Here is a 16,759-nt window from a genome sequence, read left to right on the forward strand (position 1 = left end):
TTTGTTGTGTCCTTACATGGTAGAAAATACTAGACGTCTTTCTGGGTCTAATCACATCTAATCGCCTCTGAATGGCCCTACATTCAAATATCACTGTTTTGGTGACTGATATTCCACATGTAGACTTTAGGGGGACAATCATACAGACCACATAGCTCTGGATCTAGGGGGACAATCATGCAAACCACATAGCTCTGGATCATAAGAAAAACGTATATACGAGAACATTTAAGAGTATCGGGTTGTAGATATATGTATTTTTATGGAAATTCAAAGAAGGGTATGATTAACTCAAGTAGATCTCCACTGAAGAGTCTATGGTTAAAGTTATGTATAAAGGGTTTTCTAATGAAAAATTTGAAGGTAGCCATTGTAGGAAAAGAAAGATGTACAAAAAAACTTAGAAGTATGAAATGTCAGGTTGTAATTGAGTGAAAAACTATGTAAGTGTTCTTAAACAGAAATAGATGAGAGTAAAAACACAATGAGCCCTGGTAAGGAAGTATCTTGACTTTTTTTTTTTTTTAAAGAAAAAAACCTGTGCATTCTTCTTTTGTTCATTTTCTTTCTTTCTTTTTTTTTCTTTTAATATTTTTTAGTGTTGATGGACCTTTATTTTTTATTCATTTATTTATATATGTGCTGAGAATTGAACCCAGTGCCTCATACATGTGAGGCAAACACTCTACCATTGAGCCACAACCCCAGCCCCACATTTTCTAAGTTACTTTTTCACCTAAGGGAAGACATTGTAATTTTGAGTAAGACTGATCCATTGTAGAAATTAAATAGCATATTACATTATATGAGTGAACAATGTGATAATGCCTAGTCTTGGTAAGGATAGGGACCGCTGCTCTGGGGGTATGTGAATTTAAAACCATCTTGAAAATAATTTTTATCATGAAAACTGGAACATGTATATATCCTGTAACCTAGCATTTCTATCCCTAGATATGTACCAGAGAAACTGTTGCGCATGTGTACTGTGAGGCCTATACAAGATTGTTCATAGCAACATTTTTGAAATAGCAAAAAATTAAAACAACCCAAATATCCAGAGACAGAGATTGAGTAGGTGCATTATAGAGTTCTTATTGAGACTCTGCTACATATTAACTTTTATTTTAGGCAAATTACTTAATTCCCTTGAATTTTAGTTTTTGTTTTTTTTTTTTTTTTTTTGAAGTAGGAAGGATATCTATTTTAGAGGACTGTTGTGGATTTAATCAGTTAACATAAAGTACTTGGGACGATGTCTGATACATAGAAAATATTCAGTATGTGTTATTTGTCATTGCTACACAGTTGGTACACATCAATATAAAATTTACCCCCCCAAAATTGCGGCAAAAGTTAAGTCTCAGAATGACCCATGTTGGTGTATTACTCAAATAAAACTCAAAAGCATCTGGAGCAATCTGTTGTTTAGATAATACTTAGGTAGTAAAACTGTAAAGAAGACTAAGAAAATGAAAATAATGACTTCAAGGTAGTTTTAACTACTGAAGCTCTAAGTGATAGAAAGCGAGAAGGTATACATGGAGAAATTCAAGAGTGTTATTTAGTTGTGTTGATTATATTTACTTTTTAAAGTTGAGCTGCAAATATACACATTCATTTCATTATATCATTATAGTGGGTATACCATAATTTTCTTAACCATTCCCTAATTATAGCACAAGTAGCTTGTTTTTTTTCATGTAGATTGATTTAAATAATCCTTAGAGAAAATGCTTTATACCTAAAAGCTTTTCATTTTTAATACAAGATATTTTTATTTTTTAGTTTTAAGAAATAGTAAGCATTTGTGATTTTGGTTGTTTGAAACTCTGTTCATAAATAGGCATAGTCTAATATTTGAGCACAGGAATTTTGTTTTGGAATGTATTTGTAGTATATTGAGAAAATCCAAATAAAAATACCTTAATAGGAATTCATAAGTACTATAAAATATAAAATGAGTTCTGAAATGTCTATGCTTTTTAATTTCTTAAATGGCTAAAATGATATAAATGTTTTAAAAGTTGATACATTTATTTAAAATTGCTTTTTAGAAATAGTTGTTACAGATTTGACTTCTGTGTGTATAGAATTAACAATTCTCATGCCCATTTTCCTTATCACTATTTTTAGCATTGTCAATTTAATCTAAATTTTTAGTTTGGTGAAAAAAAAGATATAATTAATAACAAGAAAATCCATTTCGCTAATTTAGAATTCTCTAAAATGTTAATTTGATTCTCTCAATTCAATGAAAACTTTGAATAGTTCCCTTTTAAAATAAATGAATATATTTAAATGAAATCTGTATATATATAACTAGAATAGACTGAGTTATTACAGTAAAATAGGATGATTATTTGACCTTTTTATGTTTGTTCTGTTTATTTTATTATACAATTCTTAAATGACTTCTTAGGCTATAATTCAATAAAAGACACCCTAATGAAAACTGTCACCCTTTTAGGCAGGCTTACTTCATGATTATCATTGATGCTACTGTCATAATTCATACTTGTTTGTGGTTCCCTAATCTCAAGTGTTCCTGTTACCCTGATATAGATACCAAATTTATAATGAAAAGAAATTGTGATTCAGAGAAGTTAGCTGTTTAAGTTCTGTATCTTAATTGGATGAGGCAAAATTTTTTGACCCTTTCTCTTAGACTTTGTGTTTTTTCAGTGTTTTCTTCTATTCATTTTGTTCATGATTTCTGACAATTGACATGTATTTTCAGAAATCTCTAGAATAGAAAGTATATTTCTTGAATTATTTTCTTTTCCCCAAATTGATTATACATTTTGAAAGAACGGATACAAGTGTTTAGCCAATTCCTTTTCAATAATTTAGCATTAACTGTCTCAACATATTGGGGCATCTGATATGAAAATAAGGTAAAAATAGTGATTAACTGGTTTTAACATATTTAGTTTTAAGTGAGAGTAAATTCTTTAATATATTGTTTGAAATTTAGTTGCTTATTTCCTGATACAGTAACAGCTTTTAAGAGTATTTTCACTTTTATTATCTCACTAGGTCTTATGACAGCACAATACCATGAATTAGTATAGGAATTATAAATATTTTGTTATTGAGAAAATTGTGTGCCAAAGAAATTAAATGGCACAAAGCTGTTTGTTCTAGAGCAAGAACTTGTATTTATAAGTTTAAAATCTCCTGGGGGCTTGGAGCATAGCTCAGTGGTAGAGCACTTGCCTAGCATTTTGAGGCCCTGAATTCGAATCTCACACCACAAAAGGTGGTAATTAAATAAAAAATAAAATATCCCAGTCATTTTATGAATTTTATTGGTTAATTTTAGAAGTAACACCAACAAAAAAATTTTAAACCCTTTCTTAATTATAAAAAGAAAAGTTTATAAAGGTATGAACCTTTAAATTTGTTAGCCATATATTCTGAATTATTTTAGAATGAGTCTGTAAATATATTTCAGCCTTTTTTACTTGTCTATTGCTGTTTTCTCTCAAATAATTATACAACAGTGGAGAAAATTATAGCTGTTACCCACCCACCCCCCCTCACCCCGCTTTCTTTAAAGTACTAAATGAATTAAAATAAAACCCTTCTAGGACTTTCTGGTTTGTAGTGTTTTAAATTTCCCATTTAACATGTGTTTATTTCATAGACAGTATTGTTCATAACCATTTGAAAGCATGTTTTTAGTGCTTGTCTTGTCTAACCATATTCCTCTACCTAAATCTCTTGTGCTGATTTCAACCCTTCTAAGTAAGCAGCAAATTCAGACTAATGGATTGATTCAAAAAGATATGGACTACTACCATCTTCCTTCTTTTTCTCCAGTTCTTGCTACCTAACTGCATACTTTTTATTTTTAACTTGCAAAATAAGACTCTAATTGAATAGTATTTTCTAATAATTTCTTTGGTTTTTTAGATTCAGATCATTATTACTATAATTAAAGGCTTTCTTCTAATTAGATGGCTCTTCTACATGGTTACCTTCAATTCTTCCTAAGTTGTTTTCAATAAGAAAGCTTATTTTGCTCAGAAAGTTGATTTATTGTTTTTTTTTTTTTCCTATTTCTTATTTATTTTAACATGGTTCCCTAATCATGTACCTAGGAACTTTTGGAATTGCCATTTATAGCAGTGAGGGTGGTATATACTTAATAATTTGCAAAGTATCTTTTAAAGGATCTTCTTTTGTTAGATCTTTTTTCCCCTGACAACTAATGAGTTGAGGGTTGTTCCCATTAGGCAACTGAAGAGGATACTTCCAGTTCTCTAGTGAAAGATCACCTTTTCCAGCAAGAGACAGTTGTTACCAGTGACCCTTACAGGGGCTCAAATATAAGACCATCTCCCTTTGAAGATTTGAATGCCAGAAGAGTCTACCTGCAAAGCCAAGCCAATCAGGTGAGAAAATAAATATTTTTCAGCATGTATAACATATGTGTAGAAATGGTATGTTTTAGAGAAGGATCTTAAGACCATCTTTCTTTACCAGTTAATATAAACAAAAAGGCAAGAAAACCAGGAATATGATTTACAGTGAATCAAATCCAGAATGTGACAGCAAACGTAGATCATATAATCCTATGTCAGTATGTAGTAAATGAAGCCATAAGTTTTAAATGTTTGGGTGGCAAAGGTAAAAATGGGAAAAGTGTTCAGAGAAATTTTCATTATCCAGAAGGAAAAAGCATCCTAGTCTTTTGAGAAGCAAGTTTCTCTATAAGAAACTTATCAGACATACTATTTTGAAAAAAAATGTCATTGGTAAACATACATGTGGCAAATACACTGACACATTTCATAAGGTTACTTCTTGTAGCTTACCTCAAAAACTGCTAATGTATTTCTAAATCAGTTCAATGAAAGCATTTCCACTGGGCATTACATATACAATCCGATTTTAGTCAACCATTAGATCTAAAAGTGAAGCCTCAGTTATGGAACATAATCCTATTTTTTGCTATTCACAGGTGATATCAAATCTATCAGAATATCTTCAATTCTCTTAGTGAGATAAACAAATATTGTTGTTATTGTTAAATAAGCATTTGAAACTGTTACCTTACGTGAACTCATGGGTTTTAAGTTATACCTGATATCTGTGTACAAAATCAAAGGTCACATGTGTTGTTTTTGTTGTTTTAATTTTTTTGTAGTTGTAGATGAACAGCATGCCTTTATTTTATTTTTGTATTTTTTTCATGTGGTGCTGAGGATCGAACCCAGTGCCTCCCATATCCAAGGCAAGCTCTGCCACTGAGCTACAGCCCCAGCCCCTACATGTGCTTTTAAAAATATTTTAAAATATCTGTTCTTCTTGATAATGATATTGAAAAGATGTACAATCGACCCTGTGAATAACAAAGGGTGAGGCAGTGGCCCCTACACAGTCAAAACTCCATATTTTGGCACAGTGTCACATGCCTATAATCCCAGCTGTTTGGGAATCTAAGGTAGGAGGATTGCGAGTTCAAAGCTAGCCTCAGCAACTTAGCAAAACCCTGTCTCAAAATAAAACACAAAAAGGGTTGGGTCAGGGATGTGGCTCAGTGTTCAAGTGTCCCTGGTTCAATCCCTGGTGCCAAAAAATAAAAACAAACACAAAGAACTCCATGTATACCTTTTTTTTGTTTGGAGACAAGTTCTTGTCATGTTGCCTAGGCCAGTCTTGAACTTCTGGGCTCCAGTGATCCTACTGTCTCAACTCAATACACCTCTCTGGGCTTTTTGAAACATGTTTTCCATTACCAAAAAGAGAGATCTTTAGTAAATGCAGATAGTTCTAGTTATATGGTCGGTTGGCAAAAATGAAGTGCTTAAGGTCTTGAACTTCAGGGTTTTTGTTCTTCCATTTTCTGGAATTTCATATTCATTTCTTCTTGTTGGATCACCAGATGATGGTAACAGTGGTAAACTGACATTTACTATGTCCTGCCCTACTTAGTCCCAGGAATAAATGAATTCTAATCCCAAGGCTGGGATCAGTTGCTTTTGTCTCTGCCACTTGTGATTTAAGATTTTTCTGGGTGTTTGCATTGGTAATTGAAGTTGCAGTGATACCATCATGGAGGTGGCTGCTGACCTGGGGTCTCACCTTGATTTTCCTTACCCTCTTCATTGTCATCCTTTTCATTGGTGCAGAAAGGCACTATGGAATCATAGTTTATAACCTCAATACATATTGTCTCACTGGTTGTTGTTGTCATCCTTTACCTCTCCCTGCACAAGGAGACCCATAGAGTCTCTGTGTGTAGTATGATGAAAACCTTTGTGTTTGGTGTGGCTGGTATTGTCAGGCCTAACTCAAGAGCATTTTCTAGTCTCTCTTATTGCCCACTCTTACTCTTCTGGTAATTCAACTGGTAATTGTATGGAAGACTCCAACTACATGGATAGTGACTATAGTGATTATAGTCTGCTGCATGTTTACTGCCTTCACCTGGAACTCCACCAGATCTTGTAACATTTGCTGTCTCTACTCCCTTTTCTTCTATGACAAAGTCAGACTCCACGGACTCAATATCTCCTGAACTATGAAGAAAGTTCCTGGGGTATTCTTCATGGCAGACTGATTGTATAACTATATCTTGCTTAGTATCAGTTCTGTTAATGAAACCATATTTGTTTCTTACTGTTCCCCAAACCTTTCTATGACTTTCTTGCACTGGGAGCAAACCAGCTGGGCCATCACTGTTCGTGGTGATGGACTTGGACTTGGCCAGCACTGAGGGTGGTGCCTGCTGGCTGCTTGGTCTTGGCCTTACTGCTCATGGTTGCAGTGCTGATGACTAAGGCCATTGATATCGCCACTGTGCAGCAATGCCTCCTGGGGTATGATGTAACTAGGCCAGTGCCAGCAGTGGCAGGCTACGTCAGATTCTCTGGGGTCTTCTGTCCACTCCTGCAACTGGCAGAATTCTTGATATAACTTTTGATTTCCCCCAAATTCAGCTGCTAATAGCATGGTCTTGACTGGAAGCCTTACCTATAACATGAATAGCCATTTATACATTTTGTATGTTACATGTATTATATATGGTGAAAAACATGTAAGAATCACAAAGAGGCCACTATTTACTAAAATATAGAATTTACTGGAGATAAGAGCTGCTTATATGGAAATGATTGGTATCAGAGAGTTAAGCAGATACTTGAAACACTTGCTCTCAAGGCAGTAGCAGTAAGAGTTAGCCACGAAGTTGTTACAGTAGTACAGTATTATTACAGTCATTTTATATAGTAATGATTTAATATTGATGTGTCTATGAACTTGTTTACATTTATCTTGACTGGGAATGGTGCTATGCACAGTCCGTAAGTATATAAGTTTTTATAAATTTTGACTTTTTGTAATAGATTTGTGTATACTTAATGGTAGTAAATGATAAAATAGACTATCTTCTTCATACTTTATATAATAATGACATACCTAACTTTTCCTAACTTTTTGATATTTCTAAAGCTATGTAGTTTATCTATAAGCTCTTTCAAATTGTCACATCTCAAAAAAAGAAAAAAAAATCTATGTAAAAGTGGACCCATATAGTTCAAACCCATGTTGTTCAAAGGTCAACTGTATTAGTGTCCAGTGGCAGAGCTGCTCAACTAAAAGCCTCCCTGATTCTCTCTTAATAATTTTCATTTTGATCTGAGGAATTCAGACATGCAGTTCGTTAAGGAAGAAATTTGCATCTACATAGATAATGAGACAGATCAAATGAACAACATGATAAAGCATTCAGTTCAACGTATTATTGCCATTAAATATGTTATACAGTATGTATATAGCATCTGTCAGACCCTGAGCTTAGAGTTGAGGGATACAAAGATAAATGAGCCATAATCTAAAGGAGATTCTGATAATATGTGAAAGCTCATAAAGCTATGGAAGTACAGAATGAGTGCATTAAACTCATGCTAGAAGATGACTTTTCTAGATATGCTTGAACTTTTTAAGGATAAGATATATCATTAGCTAATTGAAGGGTTGGGCTAGCAATGAAAATTATGGGAAAGGACACAAGAAGAGTGGAGGATGAGTGTTATAAATGGGTGTTTTAGCTTGGACTGCAAAGATACAAACTAGGTGACTCAAACAAAAAAAAATTTTTTTCCTTTCAGTTTTAGCAACTAGAAGGCTAAGGTCAGAGTTGCTACCATGGCTCTGTTCTGGTGAGGCTTTTTTGCCATGTCCTTACTTGTCAGGATAAGAGAACCCAAGTCTGCTGGTGGCTCTTCTTACAAGGACACTGATCCCATCAGACCAGGGCCCTGCCCTCATTATCTCTCTCTCAAAGTTGTGTCACCAAACAACCATGACCTTGGGGATTAGAAGTTTAATATCTGAACTTTAGGGAGACCCTTTCTGTCTGTAACAGGGAATCAAAGATGTGAATGATCTGGTGGAAAGACAACATGGAGCATTAAAAAGGAAAAAAAAAAAAAAAAAAAAAAAAAAAAACAGAAAGGACAAGGACCCAATAATTAGATGTTTATGTTGTGCAAAACACCTTAGGCTTTATTTAGGTTGTTTTACAAACCTGGTCTACAGTCATGTGCAAGAAGATACAGGAAACCACAGGCTAAACAAGAACATTTTATGGACTGTTGGTTTTACTCAAAAACAAAAATTCAAATTAGTCTTCCAGTTTACATTCCTACAAGTGGTAGGGGTTTCCCTAAACAAATGGTATGGCACCCCCCACACACATACCAGTATATCACACGCATCTCTGATTTGATCTTCTTTATTATTTTGGGTAGAAGCAAAGTTATATTTTATTGTGATTTTTATTTATGTTTTCATAATTTAAAATTATGAAATAATAATATTTATATTTTCATAATTATGAATCAGTTAATATACTTATTTACCACTTAGAAACTTTCTCATAAAGTACCTTTTTGGGTCTTTAAGCACATCTTAAATTGAATTTTTGACTTTTTATTATTGATTCATAGGCATTGTTTGTAATTATTAGAGCTAAGTTCTTTGTTGAACGTATGTATCACAATCTCTTTGTATCTTTGTATCTTTACCTATACATTGTGATGATATTAGTATCTATCTGCTGAAGTTATTATGAAAGTACAATGATTAAATGGGTTTATAAAGCACTTAGCAAAAAGTGTTTTGTTAAATAAAATAGTACTATTCCTAGTCACTTATAATTGATACTTTTCCTTATCTCCCAGATTAATGTGACATAGAGAAACAAGGGTTTTTGTCTTGGTCCCTTTTGTGTTGCTATAACAGAATACCACCAACTAAGTAGTTTATAAAGAAAGGAAATTTATTTCTCATAGTTCCAAAGAATTTTAAATATCAAGGTGCCAATGTCATGTGAAAGCCTTCTTGCTGTGTCATCCCATGGCAGAAGGCAAGAAGGTGAGAGGGTAAGAGAGAATAAGGGGAAGGAGACCAAATTCATCTTTTTTTTTAGAGAGAGAGAGAGAATTTTTTTTTTAATATTTATTTTTTTTTAGTTTTTGGCGGACACAACATCTTTGTTTGTATGTGGTGCTGAGGATCGAACCTGGGCTGCACGCATGCCAGGCGAGCACGCTACCGCTTGAGCCACATCCCCAGCCCCCAAATTCATCTTTTAATCAGGAACCTACTCCTGCAATTAAGGCATTCATCCACTTCTAAGATTAGTGCCCTTGTGACCTACTCATCTTTTAAAGGTACCATCTTTCAGTGCTTGTGTTGGGGATTAATTTCTAACACATGAACTTTGTAGTATGTATTCATTCAAATCATAGCAGTGAAATTATATAAACTAAGTGTTCACACATATCTCAATTTAATAGGACTTAGAATGGAATGGTTTTTCTCTTTTAAAGTTATACATATAAGTAAATAAATAGTGTAGAAATTTCTTAACAGGACTAAAGCACACTTATATTCAGCAAATACTGTTGGGATTTTATACCAGTCATCCATTTGCATGTGACCCAAAAGACATGAAAAATGAATTTCCATTGTACAGAATCTGGCCCTCAGCTTGCTGGTCAGAAGCTTCATTTTTTTCAAGACTAAAGTCATCTTTCAAAGATTTAAATAATTGAGTTTAAGAAAATGATATGCAAAACTCAGAATGTAAAATTTAAACCACTAGTACTGTAGGTACTAGTGAACACAAGTGTGTACATTCTCTACATAAAATAGATATTCATGAAGTACCAGATCATCTCTGAAAGCTAGTTTGGTGGGTATGAATGCTCATCAGAGTTAATTAATATGCCTTGAATATTTAGTTGTACTTTGGGGATAGTTTGATGAGTCCTTTTCTAAAAAAGAGAAACAGCCTTGTCAAAAGAACTAGACTATGGCTTTGCTGAACTGTAAAGAGTCTTAACATTTTACCTTGGTCAGAGACAAAGGATTTTATTACTTATAGCACAATCTATAATAGCATGAGCTTCATTTTTGTGTTGGTCCCCCCACCCTTCCCACCACCACCACCAATATCTATGAGAGTGATGCTCAGGAAGATGTTTACACAGTCAAGTCTTTTCTAATAGGCAATAAGACTGCCTGATTTACCTTGTGGAAGGAGATACTGTCTGTTTTTTTGATCACTGAACAAGCCTGTCTTCATAGGGGAATACTGTCTTCCAAAGGTTTCACTATATGCATGTCCTTGAAAAGATAAACTAAAACAAAGGCAGACAATTCCTATGTGCAGTAAGTAGATTTACAGAAATGAAACCTGTGGTGAATTGTTACCTAATGCTAGCTTAGGTTTTTCCTTCTAGTAATGTTAGTAAAACAATAACATTGTCAATATTTTGTCTTCGATTATTTTGTATACATTGTGGACTGTTTAAATCCTTTGGATAAATAAATTGATTCAAAATTGCATGGAAACAGAAGGAAACCCTCATCGTTATACGAAATCACATATATGAGGTTGTGAGGGGAAAGGGGCGGGGAAGGGAGAGAACTGAACAACAACAGATGAGGTAGAGAGGGAAGATGGGAGGGGAGGGGAGGGGGGATAGTAGGGGATAGGAAAGGCAGCAGAATACAACAGTCACTAATATGGCATTATGTAAACATTGTGAATGTGTAACTGATGTGATTCTGCAATTTGTATTTGGGGTAAAAATGGAAGTGCATAACTCACTTGAATCAAATGTATGAAAGATGAAAAAAATAAAATAAAATAAATGGTAACACAGGCAGGTTTTAGTTGTAACGTATAGGGCTGAAAGCCATTATTTTTCTTACTTTCAAGTTTTTGAGGATCATTTCATTATACACAAATAAGAGTGTGTTTGAGTAAGCTCATAATGAAAGATTTATAACACATTTAATACCTAAGAAATCATCAAAAAACTTGTAAAGGAAGATCTCCAATTTATTCCTTTTCCTTCATTCTGAAGGTAACCATTACCTTGAATTTTATTTCTAATGGGCAATAAGACTGCCTGACTGCCTGATTTATCTTTTTTTTTTTTTTTTTTTTTTTTAATCACTGAACAAGACTGTCTTCATAGGGAGAAAGAACACTATATTCCAACGGTCTCACTATATGCATATCCCTGAAAAGATAATCCTGAGTTTTCTCATGATTTCCACCACTTACATAGTTTTCTTCTGTCAGAGGATAAACCTGCTCTTTCTAGGTTTTTGTTGTTATTAGGCATAGTGCAGGTACAAACTTCTTGTCTATGTGCATGAAATTTCTTCAGGATGTATGGAAGTGAGCTTTTGATGATGTATTATTTTTTAAAAAATGGAAATAAATTAACTATTCAGTTGATTTGTGCCATGTATACAGGGGATAGTGGAAACAGTGGTTGTTTCTTACGAAGTGACTTTAAATACCTACTCTAACCTGATTGCCAAGTAATAAAATTTTCATTATCAACTTCTTGTGTATTTTGAGTACAAATCCTTCTTAAGTTTTATTTGTGGGTAGCATCTCCTAGTTAGTGATTGTTAATTTTACTCTTATGTTCAGTATTTTAGTGAGCAGACATTCTAGTTTAAGCTTTGTCTTTTAATCTAATTTGAACTGATTTTTTTCATGCTAGGGATCCAGTCCCCTCTGTAACTACTTGTTGATTAACGATGTCATATTTGTCATGTATCAAGTCTCCATGTAGGTTTGGTGCTGTTTCTTGTCTCTCTAAACTGATTGGTTGGCCTCCTGTTTGTCATTGCATTAGTCTTTACTATGCAATTGCTGTAGTTCTATAATAAGTCTTAATATATATGTACAGCAAATGCTCTTACTTTGTTTTTTCTTTGAGGTCTTTATTTGACTGCTTGATCTTTCATAAAATTTAGAATCAGTTTGTCAGGTTTGATGAAAAATATTTTTGTGGTTTATGTTCAAATTACACTGAATTTGTGTATTAGCTTAAGGGAAGCTATAGTTTTATCCATGAGTATGATACATCCCTCTATTTAGTTCTCTCTCTTTTTAAAAAAAATTTTTTTAATTGTCAATGGATCATTTATTTGTTTATTTGCGGTGCTGAGGATTGAACTCAGGGCCTCACAAATGCCAGGAAAGCACTATACCACTGAGCCACAAACCCAACCCTAGTTCTCTCTTAATAAAACTTTGCATTTTCTTTATGAGGATTTTCCTATTTTAAAAAATCTGTTATCTTTTATAATATTTTCTTCCTTCATATCATTTTGTTGTCATTTTTAATGGAATCCTTTAAATTTTTTTTTTTTGTGACCAACTTTGAAGAAGCACCTCCTGTGTATATCTCAGCTGATAAATTCTTCTGAAGACTATAAAATAGTTTTGGTTCTCAGTGCTTTAAAAAGTAATAGTTAGTTGGGTGTATCTTACAACATCTGTGTTTAATAAGTGTATAGACAACATCCATTTGTCTTTTCACTTACGGATCATGTGGGAGGCCTAATAATTATAAACTGTTGACTCAGGTAGATTTCACAGTTAAATCTGTTTAAGTAGTACATGTGACTTTTTTCTGAGACAGTAAAATTTAGGTGATAAGTGAAAAAGTAGACATCCTTGCTTCTTAAAGTATAGGAATGTGTATTTAATATATAAGTTGAAGTCATTAGCTTTTATCAGGAAAAAAAATTGTTTCTTTTTGGTGGTGGTGGTGGTGGTTGTACTTGACCAAATACTTAACTCATTCTGTGTTTACTTCAAGCCCAGTTTCCTTCATGAAGCCTTTCTACACTCTTTAATCCATGGTGAATTTTTTTCCATTAATTCCTGAATTCTTATATGTTTTACCTATAAGTATACAAAAGTATCTGCATTGTATCACTAACTGTAAGAAAAATCAAGAAATCAAGAAATCAAAAATCAAGAAATCATTTGTATTTAAGACTTTTAAAGATGTACATGTTTGTGTGTGTAAATTTCTGGAAGAATTCACTAAAAATTGTTTTTTATAAGTAAACTTCTAGAATGGGGACCAAACATCTAATATAGAAGATTTTTATTGTATGTACTTCAATACTGTTTGAAAAATTTGCCATGTTACATGTATTATTTTTTATTTTCAAGGTTATAGTCTTATTAATAGTAGGATTTGGATCAAAATAATCCAGGAAAATAATCAATAAGAAAATAAGATTATTGCAGTATTGATAATTATTGAAGCTAGATGGTAGATGTGGAAATTCATTTATAATAATTTTTCATTATAAAATTCTAAAAATTAAGCTTTGGTAACTTTCAGCTATAAATCTGGCTCCAATCCCAAAAACCTAAATGCTGAATGTTTTCTTTGATATAAGGAGGCTGATTCACAGTGGGATAAGGGAGCAAGGGAGGAATAGACAAACTCTAGATAGGACAGAGGGGTTAGAGGGGAAGGGAGGGGGCATGGGGTTAGAAATGATGGTAGAATGTGATGATCATTATTATCCAAAGTACATGTATGAAGACACGAATTGGTGTGAATATACTTTGTATACAACCAGAGATATGAAAAATTGTGCTTTATATGTGTAATAAAAATTGTAATGCATTCCACTGTCATATTAAAAAAAAAATCTATCTCCAAAATGGGCTTTGCAATTCAAACAACTAAGAAATGTCCCTGTCACTTATATATATATTATTCATATATCATTAAGTCATCCTTTTAAATATACAATTTGTTGGGTTTTAGTAAATTCATAAGACTGTGCCACCATCACCACTATTGAATTCCAGGAAATTTTCATCCCCCTCCAAAATTTCGTACCAATTAGCAGTCATTGCCACTCCATCTTTTCCTTCAGTCCTTATCAATCACTATTATAACATAATATCAATATTTTATTCCTTTTTTAGCTGAGGAATATTCCACTATATGGATTTCCACATTTTGTTTATACATTCATCAGTTGATAGATATATTTGAGTGATTTCTACTTTTTTGAGTACTTGTTAATTGGTGAATGTAATGTATACATTTTAAAATGTATAGGAAAATGGATTTTTTTTAAAAAAAAATTAAGGTGAGGGGAATTACAATACCTTTTATAAAACCATTTTGAAAATGTGCACTGTGTATGGTTTCATTAAGAGCAAGAAATTCATTCTGTCATCACTTACATAAGACACTGTTTGTATTTTAGATAACATTTGGACAGCCAGGCCTAGACATTCAGAACAGAAGTGTGGAATATGTACAGCGGCAAATACCCAAGGAATGTGGAAGCTTAAAGTCCCAAAACAGGGTAAGTAATATCTTCTGCAATGAAATATAGGCAATTAGCATATAGGTGAAGTTTTCTAGTCATTTGAATTCTCTATATAGTTGAAATAATCTCAATGTATAAATTTGCTTCATATTTACTTACAAACCCTGTTATTTAAATTCCATCCAAAATTTTTCTTTTGAATTTGTATGTATATCAGATAGGACCAATAATAATAATATACTGTTAATTTAGTGGACTTCACCCATCAGCCCACCCTTAGCCCAGACTTGGAATTTAATCCCAGTTTCAAATATCTGTAGAATAAAAGATTGCCCCAAACTGGAGTAGACACTTGTTTGTACACTAGTCCTTGTATCCTGGAACTAGAACTAGGTAATACAGATTTGACTACTAGAAAACCATCTCCTTTGTGGGTGGTGGGTAGGGTCAAAAGACAGTTTTGTTCCCCAACCCCCAAAAGTCATCTACCCACGAGTTAGATACAAAGAGAAGACAAATGAAAGAAAGAGAGATGGGGTTGGTGTGTAAGTCATTTTTTAGGGATTTTTCTGTATAGCTGAGCTATAAACATGTATATTCTTATATTAGTTTGAGGGGGCTGCCAGGGTGAAATACCACAGACAAAGTGGCTAAAATAGTAGTTTAATTTTCTCACAGTTTTTGAGGCTGAATTTCAAGGTCAAGGGGTTGGTATGTTTAGTTTCTTCTAAGCCCTTTTTCTTTGACTTTTTGATGGCTACCATCTCATGTGGTTTTTCTTCTACACATGCTTCCCTACTATATCTCTCTGTGTGTCCAGATTTCCTCTTACAAGGCCACCAGTAAGACTGGTTAAGGTCTACCCTGATTCCTTATTTTAAGGAATCTCAATCTCAATATCTCTCTCTCTCTCTCTCTCTCTCTCTCTCTCTCTCTCTCTCTCTCTCTCCTCTCTCTCTCTCTTTCTTTTTTAAGTCACCTCTTTAAAAGCCGTATCTCCAAATATCATATTCTGATATTAAGGCCTCAACATATGAATTGGGGAAGGATATGATTCAGCCCATAATATTCTTCCCACAGGCTCCAAAGTTCATGCCTTCTCACATACAAAATACACATGCCTTTATTTCTGTGGCCCCACAGTCTTAACAGATTCCAGTATCTACTCTAATTGCCAAATTTCTTCTAAATAGTATCTCTGCCAGTTGTGGGTGTGTTGAGGTATGATTCATTTTGAGACAGATTTCCCTGCCACCTGTCAGCCTGTGACACTAGACAAGTTATTGCTTCTAAAGTATAGTGTGGTAGGAAAGGCATAGGGTAGACATTCCCGTTCAAAATGAGAGAAACTGGGCTGGGGATGTGGCTCAAGTGGTAGCGCGCTCGCCCGGCATGCGTGCGGCCCGGGTTCGATTCTCAGCACCACGTAAAAACAAAGATGTTGTGTCCGCCGATAACTAAAAAATAAATATTAAAAAAAAAATTCTCTCTCTCTCTCTCTCTCTCTCCCTCTCCCTCCCTCCCCCTCTCTCCCTCTCCTCTCTCACTCTCTCTTTAAAAAAAAAAAAAAAGAAAAAAAATGAGAGAAACTGAAATGAAGAAAATTGTCATATGAGTCCTAAGCAAGTCTAAACCTGATGGGAAATTTCATTAGGTTTTAAGACTTGAGATTAATTCTCCTTAGTTTTATTCTCTGTCCTCTAGGCCCACTGGGATGATGATCCTACACCCAGCCCTGGGTATAAACTTCCCCTCCACGGCCTTGCACTGTTACTGCCTGTCCACTAAAACTCAGAAGTTAGCTTCACCCTCTGGAACTCAGAGGGGACAGTCCTACTTCAGGATCCTCCTTCTGAGACGTGACATGTCATGAACATGACACTTGTTCACAGCCACATAACTCTTGGCACATTCTGTAGAATCCCACAAGTCATACAGCCATTCTTTGTTTCATCTTGCTTCTGTCCCTTTACATCCAAATTGGCAACGTCTTGCTTTATCCTATGATCATCCAGTCACACCCTTAGTATTCTCTTTAGAACACACCTTGCTTAGAAAGTTCCTCTGCTGAATGTTCATGTATATCTCTCCTACCTTCCAAAAAATACTAAAACACAAT

General features: G+C 34.0%; 1 protein-coding gene across 1 annotated transcript in view; it reads left to right on the forward strand.

Annotated features, from left to right (window-relative positions):
* Spred1 (sprouty related EVH1 domain containing 1) overlaps nt 1-16,759 on the forward strand; it is a 96,519-nt gene that overhangs the window by 73,774 nt on the left and 5,986 nt on the right. Inside the window, exons 5-6 of the mRNA XM_076850536.1 lie at nt 4,242-4,400; nt 14,575-14,676. Of these exons, the coding sequence (XP_076706651.1) occupies nt 4,242-4,400; nt 14,575-14,676 (261 nt within the window). The remainder of the gene's footprint in view (nt 1-4,241; nt 4,401-14,574; nt 14,677-16,759) is intronic.

Source organism: Callospermophilus lateralis, chromosome 3 (assembly GCF_048772815.1).
Source record: "Callospermophilus lateralis isolate mCalLat2 chromosome 3, mCalLat2.hap1, whole genome shotgun sequence".
Taxonomy (NCBI): domain Eukaryota; kingdom Metazoa; phylum Chordata; class Mammalia; order Rodentia; family Sciuridae; genus Callospermophilus; species Callospermophilus lateralis.